The sequence below is a fragment of the Aphelocoma coerulescens genome, chromosome 2, assembly GCF_041296385.1.
Source record: "Aphelocoma coerulescens isolate FSJ_1873_10779 chromosome 2, UR_Acoe_1.0, whole genome shotgun sequence".
Taxonomy (NCBI): domain Eukaryota; kingdom Metazoa; phylum Chordata; class Aves; order Passeriformes; family Corvidae; genus Aphelocoma; species Aphelocoma coerulescens.
The window spans coordinates 106585963-106601804 of NC_091015.1; the positions used below are offsets into that span (position 1 = coordinate 106585963).

The 15842-nt window shown below is 38.6% G+C and overlaps 1 protein-coding gene across 4 annotated transcripts in view; it reads right to left on the reverse strand.

Annotated features, from left to right (window-relative positions):
* The window catches only part of ZNF236 (zinc finger protein 236), an 81723-nt gene that overhangs the window by 3095 nt on the left and 62786 nt on the right, over positions 1-15842 (reverse strand). For all 4 annotated transcript variants that reach the window (XM_069004324.1, XM_069004322.1, XM_069004321.1 and 1 more), the window contains 6 exons: positions 15030-15209; positions 14350-14502; positions 13542-13732; positions 9810-9941; positions 8321-8518; positions 2532-2661 (listed from right to left, as the gene is read on the reverse strand). In XM_069004324.1, coding sequence (XP_068860425.1) covers positions 2532-2661; positions 8321-8518; positions 9810-9941; positions 13542-13732; positions 14350-14502; positions 15030-15209 — 984 coding nt within the window. The remainder of the gene's footprint in view (positions 1-2531; positions 2662-8320; positions 8519-9809; positions 9942-13541; positions 13733-14349; positions 14503-15029; positions 15210-15842) is intronic.

The following is a 15842-nucleotide window of genomic DNA, read 5'->3' on the forward strand; positions in this document are numbered from 1 at the left end:
CCAATCTGACTTTTCTGTACTCAAGGAAACCATCGCCTTTTTACACCATTTAGAGTAATGCAGATAAAGCAATGTACTAGAACTGACAAAGCTGATGCCTTTAAAAACTAAAAAGTCAAATATGTTAAAAAACAAAGTGTCCTGGTAATTCTACATGGAACTCGTGGCCTCCTATGCCAACAGCAACTGCGAGAATACTACTGTTTCTAACTAGAAACACCAGAACATATTAACTTAAAAAATATTTTAAAATTTAAAAATACCTACTTTGCAAAATCAGACTTTTGCTTCAACACTCAACACCACAACCTCTGACATGAACACCAGACACATTGTTGTATGTCATTAAGGACTTCTAAAAGCACTTTCGAAGATACACCTTGTAATTAGTCAGCACAGTAAAGCACAAGCAGCAGTAAAAATACTTTTCCAAGTTCTTCCTTGAAGGACCAATATCTCTCATGTCAGTGTTCCCACATGCATGCCAAATCCAACTTCTCAGACAATCAACAGAAGGTCCTTTAAAGCACAGAAATTTTCTTTCTATTTTTGTTAACAACTTTTTCACTAGTTTGAAGAGAAATCTAGATTTCCTCAAATACTTTTGATTCCATTTTTACAGTTCAGTGAAGGTCAACAGCCTTTTTGGTGTAATGGATTACCACATGGTTTTTGGTAGCACTGGAAGCAACTGCTTCCCTCCAACATTTCAGCAAACCACTCTTCACTGATAAATCTTAAATAACAAGATATTTAGAGCTATTCAGAGAAATAATGTGTTTTCCTTCTGGCCACTGATTCAGTAGATATTACCCATTAGAAATGGTTAAAAATGTTTAATCAAGACAGAAATGACAAACACTTTGTCACAGACAAGGATGGTACCTCTGTGAAAACTAGTCAGTTTAGATTTAGATTAACCTTTCCTATTATAGTTTATGTAAGTGCATCCATCTAAACACTTCTGTGCAGCACATTTTCACTCTTTTGGTCTTAAGCGATTTCTAAAAGAACATTATCTTCTGAAAGAATTACTATCATATGGACTGACCTACTGTTGTCTGTCATTGCTGAAACACAAAAATAAATATGAATTTAGCAAGGTCTGTTACAGCCTAGCACATGAGCACCGTAGTAAAGAGAAATGCAAAAATATCTAAGGATTTAAGGATTTACTGAGTGAATGACAAGTCATTCCAAAGCAGAAATAATTTTTCCTATGATGGTGAAGATTTATGAGAAACAGATTAATAAAAGGACTCTGCTCTGTTCTCAGTCTTCCTGAACTGCTCCATGCCTATTACAGTGGGGCAGCAGCATGAAACTAAGCACAGAAAGTGGCAACTGATTGTCTTTCCTGCTTTCTACATATTTTCTGGAACCCTTAAACTAGGAGACAACTTTTTTAAGAGTCTGTGTTATTTAAGTCAGTTTTGCAAAAAGCAAATTATTGAGGGATTCTAAAGAATTTTCATCTCCTTGGATTTTAACTCCCACTTCTCTTTTCCTACCCACAGCAGAACCAGAATGTTCCTTCTTAACACAGTAACCACAAAACAGCTTGATGCTGGGGAAAGAGAAAGCTTTGGCTGATGCACTGGAAGAGCGAGTTATCCTTTTGTGGGAGTCTTCTTACTCTACAGCACATCCAGTCAAATTCATTGGTCCCCTCCAGCTTACTAGCAACACAGATAACTGTCCCCTGTTCTCTTTAAGTTTAGCAGCCATGACAGCCCTTTATTGGTAGCAGTGGTAGGGAAAAGAAAGAAATTGTTTCAGAGAACTGACTCCTGTATTTAGAACTCATGTTGTTACGAAGACTGTTCATCAGGCACAGAAGGTAGCATGGAGGGCAGCTGGGCTATCATCCTATATACAGCTTTCAACTTACAGCAGGGCAGAAGCTGCAACCTGAAAAGCACTTACATCACAGAAAATGAATGCTCCCTAGAAGAAGCCAGTATAGATTTCTTATAGATTAACTGTTGAAGAAAATAATTAAGTGGAAAAGAACACAACAAATTGAAGGCACTGGCATTAGAAACAGATGGCCTGTACAAGCAGCTCAGTGACAATGAAGCACTGCATACAGCAGTCAATATCAGCGCTAGTCAAGCCTGTCCTGTGTTTAACATCACTGAGCACACCCACTCGTTTGCACATTCTTCTGTATGCTTGAGGATGACCACATCCAGTGTCTTTACATCACTTCAAACAATGCTTTAAAATATGCTTTTCTTAATCTGTTTCAAAGCCTGACAAACTTTTAGATAAAAGCTCATGTATTCACATTATCACTGCAGTACTGCCAGTCCCAAAATACAGATCAGCTTAAGTGAAGCACACGAGTTTTCAAGTTTGCTGTTCCTCCTTTTAATTTCCAAATACATGAGATAAGAAATTGACTTGATATTTTAAGCTCAAATTGATATTTAAACGCAATTAGCTGAAAGCACAAACATGGATTCCAAACATAACAGCAAGATATTCACAAGAAAACCTTGTAAGATAAAAATAATTTCCGGTGTCACCTGTGTGGATGCGACTGTGTCTCTCCAGCTGACTTGGCTTAGCGAAAGCTTTTTCACAAGTATCACACTTAAACACTCTAGGCTTCTGGGAACTCAGTGAGGGTCCACCCTGATGGGTTTGCATGTGTTCCTAAGCCAGTATAGGGAAAAAAAAAAATTCAGACCATTTAAAAAGACTTCAGTACTTAACATAAAAATATATTCACACCTTGAAGACAAAAGCAGAGGATTTTAGTCATCAGCAGACAAGCTGGAAGAAAATGGAAGCCTGCATTTGTTTTTTTCTTTTAATTGAGAGATTATTTTTGTGTATCAACTCTCTCTAAGGCTGAACCATTGGTATCTTTACACTTCTGAAAAATTCCATCAATAACTGTATGTCTTTCTTTTTTGGCATATATTAGTCCCTTCACTAATTATCTGAAGCATAATAAAATACAAAAAACCAAACCAGAGTTCTTTAAATGCTTTGTTAATCTACAAAGAGGTATTTTGACAACTGTGCATTGTAAGATAACGTAAGATTTTTCCCCCTATCCTCTACAGTATCCCATCTCCCTCCTGGTCTATGTAGGTATTTCTCAACACCTGAACTGGTAACACTGTAAAACTGTACAGGCCTCAAAGAGGCAACTATCACAACATACACACACACAGCTGCACGATGTCAAGATGCAAACAGAACCACTTCACAATGGACTCTTAATTGAAAAAAACACCAGAAACTAAAAACACTAAGGTCCTTACAGGTAAAATAGCAGTATGCTTTATCTTTGTGAAGAAGCATCAATAACAGCTGTTTTTATGCACTGATGCTGGGCCCAGAAGTTTTGCAAACTTAGAAGAGTATCTTATGTTATCTATAATTTTTTTCGTTTTATTTATCAATGCCAAGATAAAATTCAAATTACAAAAAAAAAAAAAAATATATATATAACTACAAAAATCTAATCAAGAACTGTATGCGAAACAGTACTGCAAATACTTGTCCACTTTCTAAACTGTGTGTGGATATTCTTTCCTAGTCTATTTCATTACAGACTAAACTATTAATTAGTCTTTACTATACCTAAACAATAAGCCTTCTTGATGTCTATGAAGTCCTATTCCTCACTCCACGAACTGAAGCAAACTTTGTCTGCAGTTTGTTTACACTGGAAAATCAGCAAGACAGTTACACGGAAGAATATTATTATTACAGTAATAATAATAATATAGTATTATAAGGAAATAATATAAGGTCTTCTTAGAAAAATCAGATATCTGTAAACCCCAGCTTAGGTGGAAATAAGCAAAATCTTTTGGTTTTATCTTCTTCATTACCCCCTCAAGCATTGAAACGGTGGAAGCACACTATGCCCTACTCCAGAAAAATTATCTGAAACCAGTTGCTTCTTTCTTCCACCACAAAACTCACACAAAAAACCAAACCTCCAAATCCCAACAGCCCACCACCCCACTTTCCACTTGAAAGCAAAGATATCATCCAGATAGCCCTGTAAAACTTTCTGTCAACTTTCTCTGAACAAAGTTTGTGATGCAATTCTGTTCCACTGACCTGTGCATCTCTTATATTTTTCCTGTAAAATAAATATACTTTTGAAAATGCAACATTCTGAAGTGCAATCATCTCTTTATAATTCAGTATTTTACTGATTGTTCATGTGATGTTTCACAACTTTATTTGCGTAATTCTTTTATTCTTCAGAGAGTAATTATTTTGGGGCACCAAACAAGCATTATCTAATCAGAAAATAAGATCAGGAAACTTTCTTTGAAATGACTCATGCATTGGGTATGTCACTCTTATACCCCATCTCTCCTCAAGCATTAATTGTAATCACCTCTGAAAGCATGGCAATAAAAAGTTTGTTTCATTCCACTGTTTTAATAAGATGATAAGGCGTTTTTCCTTTCATCTTGGAATCATGTCTGTGCCTTATTTACTATCAACAGTCAGCTTGCAGATAGTTCCACTACATACTGATATGAAACTGGACAGTTCAGTCACTGTGCACATCTTAAGATTCTCATCTCTGAAGCTGTAAAATAGGACAGTAACCCACATCAGAAGGGGAACTGAAGTCACTGGACTGAAAAGTCTTGATACTGGGGGTAAGGTGGGTGGTGGACATGTTTGTACATGATCTCTGAAGAGGATTTTCTTGTGGATAATTGTGAATCTGCTGGTACCGATATCTTTGGAAAAAACACATACATAGTTAAGTACTGGTATCTAAACACTGATACCCTTGATACCCTTACCTCTTACTGGGTTTTTCTGAAAAGCATGAAGTTTGGCAGAGCCCTTAATATTTCTGGTGATCTCCAGAATTCCATCAGTATAAAATGAAGACCATGAGTAACAGACCACTAAACCCTTCCCAAAATCCTAAGACAAACCCCATGGTTTCATTTATCTTTGTTGAATTTGCTGTTAAAGGCTGCTCACAGCTGATGCTACTATTAACACCTTGATAAGGGGTGTAATTTGTTTTAGTACATGCTGGTCCTGTGGTAAATGAAACTCTCCTTTAAGACCTTTAAGATCAAAGCCAACCATTAAATAGCACTGACAAGTCTACCACTAAACTAAGTCTGCTAAGACACTGTCCATAGTGCCACATCTACACATCTTCTAAATACCATCAGAGTTGGTGACTCAACAACTTCCCTGTACAGCCTGTGCCAGTGCTTGACAAGCCTTTCAGTGAAGAAATTTTCCCTAATATTCAATCTAATCCCCCCCAACACAACTGAGGTAATTTCCTCTTGTCCTATTGCTCATTACCCAGCAGAAGAAGCCAACCCCCACCTGACCACAACCTCCTCACAGGGAGTTGTAGAGTGATAAGTGACACCCCCAGCCTCCTTTTCTCCAGGCTAAACAACCCCAACTTCACTCAGCTGCTCCTCCTAAGACTTGTGTTCCACACCTTTCACCAGCTCCATTGGCTTTCTCTGGACACACTCTAGAACCTCAAAGTCCTTCTTGAAGTGAGGGCCCAAAACCGAACACGGGATTTGAGGTGCAGCCTTGCCAGTGTGAAGTATAGAGGGACAGTACTGCCCTGCTCCTGCTGGCCACACTATTCCTCCAACAGGCCAGGATGCCATTGGCCTCCTTGGCCACCTGGGCCCACTCTGGCTCATGTTCAGCCACTGCCAGTCAGCAGCCCCAGGTCCTTTTCCACTGGCAGCTTTCCAGGCACTCTGCCCCCAGCCTGTAGCGCTGCCTGGGGTTGTTGTGACCCAAGGGCAGGACCTGGCACTTGACCCTGTTGAACCTCACACAGTTGGCCTCAGCCCACTGATTCAGCCTGTCCAGATCCCTCTGCTGAGCCTTCCTGCCCTCCAGCAGATCAACACACCTGCCCAACTTGGTGTCATCTGCAAAATGACAGAGTGCACTTGATCCTCTTGTCCAGATCATTGATAATGGTATTAAACAGACCCAGCCCCAGTACTGAGCCCTGGGGAACACCACTTGTGACTGGCCAGCAGCTGGATGTAATTCTGTTCACTGCCACTCTCTGAGCCTGGACATACAGCCAATTTTTTCCCAGCAAACAGTGAACCTGTCCAAGCCATGGGAAGTCAGTTTCTCCAGGAGTATGCTGTGAGTAATAGTGTCAAAGGCTTCGCTGATGTCCAGGTAGACAACATGCACAGACTTTCCCTCCTCCACTGAGTGAGTCACTTTGTCACAGGAAATCACATTACTCAAGCAGGGCCTGCTTTTCATAAACCCATACTGGCTGTGCCTGATCTCCTGGCTGTCCTGCATGTGCCACATTATGGCACTCAAGATGGGCTGCTCCATAACCTTTCCTGGCATTGAGATCAGGCTGAAAGGCCTGTAGCTTCCCAGATCCTTCTTCCAGCCCTTGGGGATGGGCATCACAAGTGCTAAGATCCAGTCAACTGGGACCCCCCTGGTTAGCCAGCACTGTTCATCATAAATGATTGAAAGTGGCTTGGCAAGCTCTTCTGACAGGTCCCTTGGTACCCTTGGGTGGATTCCATCCAGTCCTATAGATGACTTGTGCATGTCTAAGTGGCGTAGCAGCTCCCTGACCATTTCCCCTACCTCCACCAAGATGGCTACGGTGCTGCACGCACCAGTACAGGGACATTTCAAATGTGCTCCAGTGTAGTCAGCACACTGGGGTGGAGCCCAAAGGACGCCGCTGGCACACGAACCCTCAAACACTGGCATGCTGCCCTCAAGCTTATCTCCAGCAAGTCTGGTTTTATCCCTTTCTCCCTACAAATCTAGTTTAGATGATCTCTTTCAATGAGCCCTGCTAGCTCCTCAGCAAAGATCATTTTCCCCCTTTGAGACAAGCGTAGTCCAACTGCAGCAGGCCTGCTGTTCTGTAGACCAATCCATGACCAAAAACCCCAAAATTCTGCTGGTGATATCAGTCTCAAGATAGTTACTGATCTGCTGGCTCTTCCTGCCTCCTCCTACATCATTCTCTGCAACTGCAAGGATTGAGAAGAAGATTACTTGTGCTTCTGATCCCTTAACAAGTTGTCCCAAGGCCCTGAAGTCTCTTGTGCCTGACCTTGAACTTCTTATTGCAACTTCAATCGCTTCCTTCCTGAAAAATCAGTTATGGATAACAATCCGAGGGACATATGAGGGTAAGAAGGTATCTTGTCATATATTTAATCTGGCCCCAGGACATAATAGAAATCAAGGTTTAATTATGGAAAAAAAAAAAGTAACACCAGCCGGTTCTAAGAAAACGAATTGGAGAGACTGATATTTGGAGTTTGTTTATCATTATTTAAGGAAAACAAGTATCGAGACTCTTTTGGTTTTTTTCCTGGGAAATTTCTTCTAAGTCAGAGGTTAAGAGTTTCATAACAACACGTTTTATGATAGTTTTCAATAGTCTAGTTGACAGACATGATCACTCCAAGGGGGTGAACTTCACAAAGAGAGTGTATTTCCTTAAAATATTATATTGAAGGGAAGGGGAATCTATTGAAGAGCTCTCCTAAAAGCTAATATAAAGATAATACAAATGAATATAAATACATTCCTTTTGGCTCCAAAAACTTCTTGCTATAAATTCTGGGAAGCTAGCAAAATTCTGGGCAACTTATATGTTTCATCTTTTCTTAAAGCTCTTCTTCAAATTACTTCCTTTAAGTATCTCTCAGAGGTAAGATACCGGCCTGAACAAAGCACTTGTCTAGTACAGCCCAATATTACTAACAGGAACATTCTATAATCCAATTAAGAACTTAGGTACACTACTAATCTTTTTTAAAAGACTTGGAAGTATTAGGTTGTTCATAATCTAGAGAAAACAGACAAAATATCACTAGACAACAGCAATAATATTAAGGACTTCTTAAAACACTTCCTCTATCACTTGTACTCACACAACAGAGCATCTACAAATGAAATGGTAAAACGGCAAAGCAGGTAACTTCCTGAGATACCAAAAGATTATGTGAAAATCAGGATTAGCACTGATGATACTCATATGCAAACAAAGTAAATGAAATCCTTTCCTGACACTACTACTTGCATGACAGGCATTAACATTTTTCATTCTGTAGTCAATACGCATTAAAATCCTCTCCATGCTCCAGAAGAGAGTTCTCTATCTGCGCATACATTATCCCTTAGACTCCCTCTCTCAGATGCACACCTCTCACACTGTAAAGGGAAAGCAAAGACAAAGGGCTAATAGGTACCTTTTGTTAATATCACAGAAAGTCCAAAACAAAAGGAGTTAAGAGAACAATCAACTGTTATTACCAAATACCTTGAGATGTGTTGCCCGCTTAAAGGCCTTATTGCAGATGTGGCAAACGTGTATTCGCTCCTTGCCATGAACCTCTTTGCAGTGGTGCGTCAGCATGGTGACAGAATAAAAGGTTTGGCTACACTCAAAACACTGGTGCCCACGAGTTTCTTTTTCTGCTTGACTGCTTTTAGTCACATTAGGAGAAACTTCTGTCACCTATAACAATTTACAAATACACTATCAGATTAATTTCATACATGCATCCACAGCGGTTTATTTTTCAAAATCTATCTCAACATGACAAATTTTTGGACAGCATCTTCAAGCAACTTACAGACACAAAAGAAGTCAGTTATATGTAAATATGAACTTCTATTTCACTGCTCTAAAGAATGACACATATGAATTTTAAGAAAACATTATTATTTATTAATTAACTATATTAATTAACTATATTAATTAACTATTAATAACTATTAGTTATTAATTAACTATGATCAAATTGACTTAATCATAAATAGAATGTGTGTGTATCTGTATTTTTCCACATTCAGTTTTATGCTCCTGAACATCTCAGATGCTCCTCAATTTCCCATCAAACAGAATTCAAAGCCAAAAGCATTTCAGACAGAAAAAAATTATCTTTCATTTTGTAGAGAAGAAGAATATTTTCTATTCGTTTAACTTCTTTACTGGGGATTCTATTTTCATAAGGAAGTAAAGCTCTACCTCCAGAAGTACTGAAACACAATGAAAAATTGATAGAATTGGATGGTTGTGTGCTGTATTATTGTTTTAATTAGTGAAAACTGCTTGGAAAAACTACTTTCTTCAGATAATTTAATACCAAATTCCTTCAACTTTATAGATACAGAAGAATCCTAAGTACAGTAACACAGAAAGCAACAAATGAAGTCACCATCTACCTCTCCCGTTTCTCCTATTTTAGAGCTTGCCTTATCAGGCTGGTTGAAAACATTCATTTTCCTTCAAGAAAACAAGTCTGAACCACTTTTTCTAGTATCAAAACTGTCCAATGTATGCAGAAGTTTCTATTGTGATTCAAAGGCATAAGAAGCTGAAAAGACTACGTTGCACCATCACTGAAACAACTTAGGTACAGAAAGAGAATGGGAAAAGTGTATCAATAGGTGCTATTTTTTTCCCACATCTCCAAAATTTATCTATTTTTATTATCTAACTACCAGTTTACTTGGAAATCTTTGGAGCAGTCTGTGTTGAGCGCATGATTATGCGATTTGTAGAAGGAAACATCTTATTAATGACATTTCTTTTTTTTGTGTGAATATGTATATATATATGAAAGTGGTTTTTAACTCAAAAACCAGCATCTGGGTGACTAGGAAGTCACAGAGAACCTCTTCTCAATACTCTTGTTTGGGATTGATATCAGCCCTCATGATTCAGAATAAAAAGGAATTATTCCAGTGTTTTGATTAAATAGAAGTCCTTTACCACAAAAGATACAGAAATGTATGGTATCTACCTGATATGTTATTTCATCAGAATTTGCAGGTGCTGAATGGGGTGCATGGCTCACCAGTATGACTTGCTGTGATCCTGATCCACTTTGGCTAGCAAGACTGGAATCTGTGAGTATAGCAGGGAACTGCTGACCCTGTCAGAGAGGGGAGCAAAAAAAAAAAAGAGTAACCATACTTAAAAAGCTCTATTTAAACAGCTACCTGCAGTCATGTTTCACACCTCAAAAGAACGTTTATTTTTCCTTTAGAAATAAGCATTTCAGAATCCTATCTACACAAATGCAACTGTTTTCCTTCCTTTTCTCCTTTGTAGCAGGTTCGGTTTGTAACTGGTCAGAAACACCAATTTAGTGTAGTGGTTTGGTCCAAAATACTCATTACTGTTTATCTTCTGTGAGATAAGGATTAGGAGAAACGCAAAGCAGGCACCAAACTTGAAAGAATATAAAGAAGTTTATTAACAGACCTAAAAGAAGAAGAAAAAATAATTATACCACACTTTCAGAACTCTTCTCCCCCCACTTTCCTCCCTTCTCCCACTGACAATGTAAAAAGACAACCCTTAAGATGTTCAGTCTGTTTACCACTTCCATAATAACCTTGTTCAGTCCATTTAGAAAGAGAAGTCTCTCTTGCTCATGCTATGAACACATTATCACAACGAGACAGCTGCCCACTTCCAAATAACTTTGTTCAGTCCATTTAGGAAGAGGAGTCTCTCTGCTCGGGATGTGAGTCCCTTCCCCCGACTTGCAGCTTTTCCTGCAACTGCTTTTGAGGGTCCATGCTTGAAGTTTGTGGGGTACAATTTTAAGGTTGAGCCATTCAGAAACAAAAGTTCTCTTCACTCATCTCTGGGAGCATTTCATCTCTAAGAACAGAGGCCCTTCTCCTTCCCTGGGAGCAAAGGGTCTTCCTCATCTTCATCGTTAGGACTATCTCTGGGAGCACCTCTAAGAACTGAGGTTTTCTCCTTTCCCATTTGGAGCCAAAGTCCTCATCTGGTCCATCTCTCCCTGTCCAAACTTCTCCTGAAATTACAGCTGCATCAGCATCTGCCTATCTCAGCGCAGGTGCTTTTACTTACGAGTTGAACACTCCACCCCCCATATCTTCATGAAATCACAACGGGATACTCTGATATATCATAGCTTCACAACAGACTTTCAGCTTTAAGCATCTCCTCTTTCTCTTCCCTCAGGTTTTCAGCTCTTCACAGCAATAAAAGGGTTCATCTCAACTCGGCCTTGCGGCTGGAATGTGGCTTGTCGCAGTGGAGAGGGGGGAGAGCCGAGCCGCTCCGGCTGCCCACGGCAAGGCAGTGGGGGGGGTTCTGTGGGTGGAACAGGGCCCATGGCTTCAGGATGGCTATGGCCCTGCCTGGCCGGACCCACTGGCCCCCCACACGGGCCCCGCAGCCACCTGTCCCAGCGCCGGAAACGAGAGAGAGCTGGGGGGGAGTTTGTCTATTCTTAAGTGTGGATCACAGAGGCGGTCACAACTTTAAGTGGCTTAAAGAACTGTCCATATTCAAACTGGCCAGCTGATAGGTTCTGTCAGGTCATGGGGGGAAGCTGTAAGCACCCCTTTGCAAGAACATCACTTCCGAGACTATGCTAGCTAACCCATTACATCCTTTAAATTTAAATCTAACAATTTAAGGGTAACAACAGCTGGAAGTTTGTAAGATTAGATTCAGTTCTGATTAATTTTTACCAACCTTGCGTGAAATGCTGAATATTTTAGCCTTCCCTTGCCTTTTTTTAACCCCTGTATTCTGCTCTCCTGCATGGCCTTCCAACAGTATCTTCTTTTATTTAAATATCCTAATTAAACATACTTCCAAACCGCATGAAATCATGATATAAAATCACTACTTAGGATATACGATTACTAATATCTTACAACTTCTATTTCTACACTACTTTTAATGACTTTTCAATTTCCTTGGGAAACACAGTTTTTTTACATACCACCTGTCTATTCACCATGATTTCCTGTGTTTGTACAGCTATTATTACTATTATTATACAATATTTCGATTTTATTTATGCTTGTCTTAACAGAATGTCTTGGGGTGACCTTATGCTGTGTATCCCATATTGCTGCCTATGCCCAGAAATTAATTCCTGTGCCTTTCTATGCCTCTAAACTGAGCCCGAAAGGGGGAAGGAAAAAAACTGAGCAAAACTTTTTCAAAGCAGTCTGCAGCTTGTTCAAAGTCACACACAGATAGCAATTGGCTTTCCCCACTGCGGCAGGGGAGGGAGGAAGCACCCGGCTTGCTGCGCCCAGAACAGTTTTTTGGCCAGTGGTTCAGCTGCTTTGTTCTCCGGAGAGAGACTGAGAGTTGAATTTTTCCTTCTCTGGAATTTCGGATTTTCTCCCTTTTCTACTGGACGGCTTGATTGCTGTAACATCAGAGCACATCGGGAGGACTTTCCACCGGGCACAGAGGGCCTGGCCCTGGCCCAAGCCCCAGCTCCGAGGAGACCAAAGGGAGGACTCGAACGCTTTCCCAGGTTTTTCCTCCACAGCAGAAGATGTTACCATTTAACATTATTTTCCTTTCCTGTGTGTTTGTTAAATAAATAGTTTTATCTTCTTCACTTTCCTTCGAGGAAAATTTATTTTTTCCCTGACCTGGTGGGGGAGGGGTGGTTGTGCCTTCTCTCAGAGGATATATTTCTAAATTTGGCCAAACCGGCACGGGATCTTATTAATAAACAGCAACACTGCCAAATGTAATCACTTAAATTATTACAAAGTCTGAAGTGAAACCATGTTCTGCTTTGTTACTCTGTGATACCAGAAGTCACAAACATATCATAAGAATTATTTAAGAAATCTTTTCTTCCATTCCCCAAAGCAAAACTGAAGAGGGAAGCATATAACTTTGTTTCACCAGTTTTAATCACACCACATGCAAGATAAATAGTATTTAATTTATATATATTTACACACTTTAACTCAGGTCAAAAACTAAATAAAAATCCATCTAAGCCTAGTTAAGCCAAGAAAATAGAAGAAACAGCCCAAGTTTTCAGATGTAAAATCTACATTGAAATGTCAGCCACACAACCCTAAATTTTCACTTTGTAGTGTTTTAGTATTATTTTTTTATCTCCCACTCTGTAGATTCTATTTGCCAGTATGTCTTTGGCTCTTCATGACACACCACCACAAAATTCTTAAATTATGATATAAATGAAACTAATAGTAAGGTTACTGGGGAGATGATAGTCCATAAAGCACCATTTTTATAAAATTTCTTATCATGCCACCTATTATTAAACATAGTCAATTAAATTCTCTCCTGTTACTTGCTGTCAAAACTGTTGCAACTCCTCTTCAACTCTCAAGCTGACAAGTAGGAAAAAAAAATTACCCCATGAAATAATATATTTCGGAGTACTAAGCTGTACTACTGAATAGTGATGATGAAGTACATAGTTCAACACTAAAAACTCACCTCAAACACTGTTTGAAACAGTAGAACCTCTCTGTTAATTTAAAAAAAACAAACAACCCTGCAAAATTTATCTGCCCTTCTGTTTAAATAATTCATGTTTCTACATGCCGTACACACATGGTTGGCAGAGACAAGGAAAATTAACTAAATTTTCAAATACTGTGTATTTACAGGACAAAATTATTTTCTAAGCAAAATCTCCAATTCCTGCCCTGTAAGACAGAAAGATCAATTTATCTGTCAGTTCAGAAAAGCATCTTACCTGTGAAGTGATATTAAGTGTAACTGCATCAAGACCACCTGACAACATTCCCTGAGTGTCAGCAAGAGTCAAAGTGACACTACCATCCCCTCCAACTCCTGATGAAGACATTACCAAATTCTGTGCAGAAACTGCAGGCTGAGATATAGGTGTTGCTGGAGGAAGGTTTGTTCCACCTGTTGTGTTAAGTTCTAGAATATATGCAAAATGGTAAAAATTATCTGTTACATACATAAACTCTAAATTGCAAACTTATTTTAAGTGAAGTTAGTAATTTCTGTTTCTCATTGCCAGGACTTTGTATTTTGGAATCAACAAAATTGGTTAAACAGCTAATTAAGCATCTAAAATTGTCAGTCAAATGATAAAATTAGAAAAATAACATTTAAATATAGCTTCATGAACATAGTATTGCATGCACAGCTGGTCATGTGCGTATACAAACATATATAGGTAGAAATTCATATACATACTTAAAATCTCAAATCAGTACTAGAGCAAATTCGGTATTTTATCACTTCTGCAGCAAAGGCACCAGATTTTGTCATCCTCAAGTTTACACATATAGTTCTTCAGTACTCCTGTAACTGCCTAAAAGTACTAATTTAAGATATGTCTTCTTATTTTCATTTTTCTTACTGTGTGGAATAAAGTTCATTTAAACTGATGTAACAATTTAAAGCTTGTAAGAAAACACAAAATACTTAAAGTTCCTGAATCACGACGTGCAAGATTATACCATTTCATTCTAATATTTATTTTTAAAATAAAATATTATTTTTAATTAGAAATATCATTGTATGCATACCTGGAGCATTTAGTGAAGGGCCCTGAGAAAGAAGCTGGTCGTTGCTTATAGTTAATGTAGCATCTGTAGTCTGACTACTGATGGTTGGTGCTGTCAGCCTTAAGCCAGTATTCAGATCAGTGCTTCCAGAATTATGCTGAATAAGTTCTTGGCCTGAATAGAAGTAAGTCCTATTGTAACTAGAATAGTCTCAACATTATTCTGCTACTGTTCTTACAACTATAAACAACAGATCATAAAATAACAAAAGCAGAAAATACAACCAAAACATAGAATTAATTTCTACACGTGCAGATTTTTATGCAGAGGTTTGACAAGTTTTTAATACAGATGTGATTATGCAAATCCAGATACAAACATGTACAGAAATGCATGAGATTAGTAATATTTAGACAAATATGGATCTCACTTATCTAGATTCAAAGCACCAACTTGATCAATCTATAAAAATCCAGCTGTTAACTGAGGCTATAAATAAAACAGTGAACCAATCTAACATGTTCTCAAAGCAAATGTGTTTGGTTTTCAAATGTGGATTTGAGGAGCGTCTTTTAAAGTTGATAATATACAAAAAGTACACCATGGGAAAACTGTGGACTGTAAAAATCCTTGTATGCTACTGCACAGGTACGTCATGAAATACAGATCTGGTATCATTAAAGATTTTTAAAAACACAAACCAGATATTGTAAGAGTGATTTCTTGAGGACTTCCTGATGACGTCGCAGTAGCAGAACCCGAAGCATGAGCTAGAACTTGACTCAAACTGGAATTATTTATGGTTAGCATTATCTCATGTTGTCCATTTGTAGATGACACCATACCCTGTGAAGTCATGACTTGAGTAATGTCTTGTGCACCTAAATGTAAGTGGTTGAACAAAAAAATTCCATTAATATCCTTTGGTGGAATTTTTGACATTAACTTTTTAAAGCAAGTTATACATTACTTTCTGAACTACTATAATCAGTGCAGCCAAGGGGAGATGCTAGAAATTGCAGTCTAAAATACAAACTTTTTTCACATCCAATTTATTCCTCTGCAGTTAAAATTTTCAGAACTCATATATTTTGCTCAAGACTATGGAAGTTCTTAGTGTTTTCACTATATAGAATCATAGAATGGCCTGGGTTAGAAGGGACCCTAAAGATCACATAGTTCCAACTCCCCTGTCATGGGCAGTGACAACTTCCACTATATCAAGCTGCTCAAAGCCCCATTCAACCTGGTCTTGAGCACTTCCAGGGATTTGGCATCCACAGCTTCTATGGGCAACCTGTCCCAGTGCCTCACCACCTTCACCTTCAAAAGAATTGCATCCTAATAGCTAATCTAAACCTACTCTCTAATTCACCTTCTGAAAAAATTTGCATTAAGATAGGGTAACACAAAGCTGTAAAATTTGCTGAAGATGCTTGTAGAGGTTTGGTCCAAGATACTCATTACTGTTTATCTTCTGTGAGATAAGGATTAGGAGAAACGCAAAGCAGGCA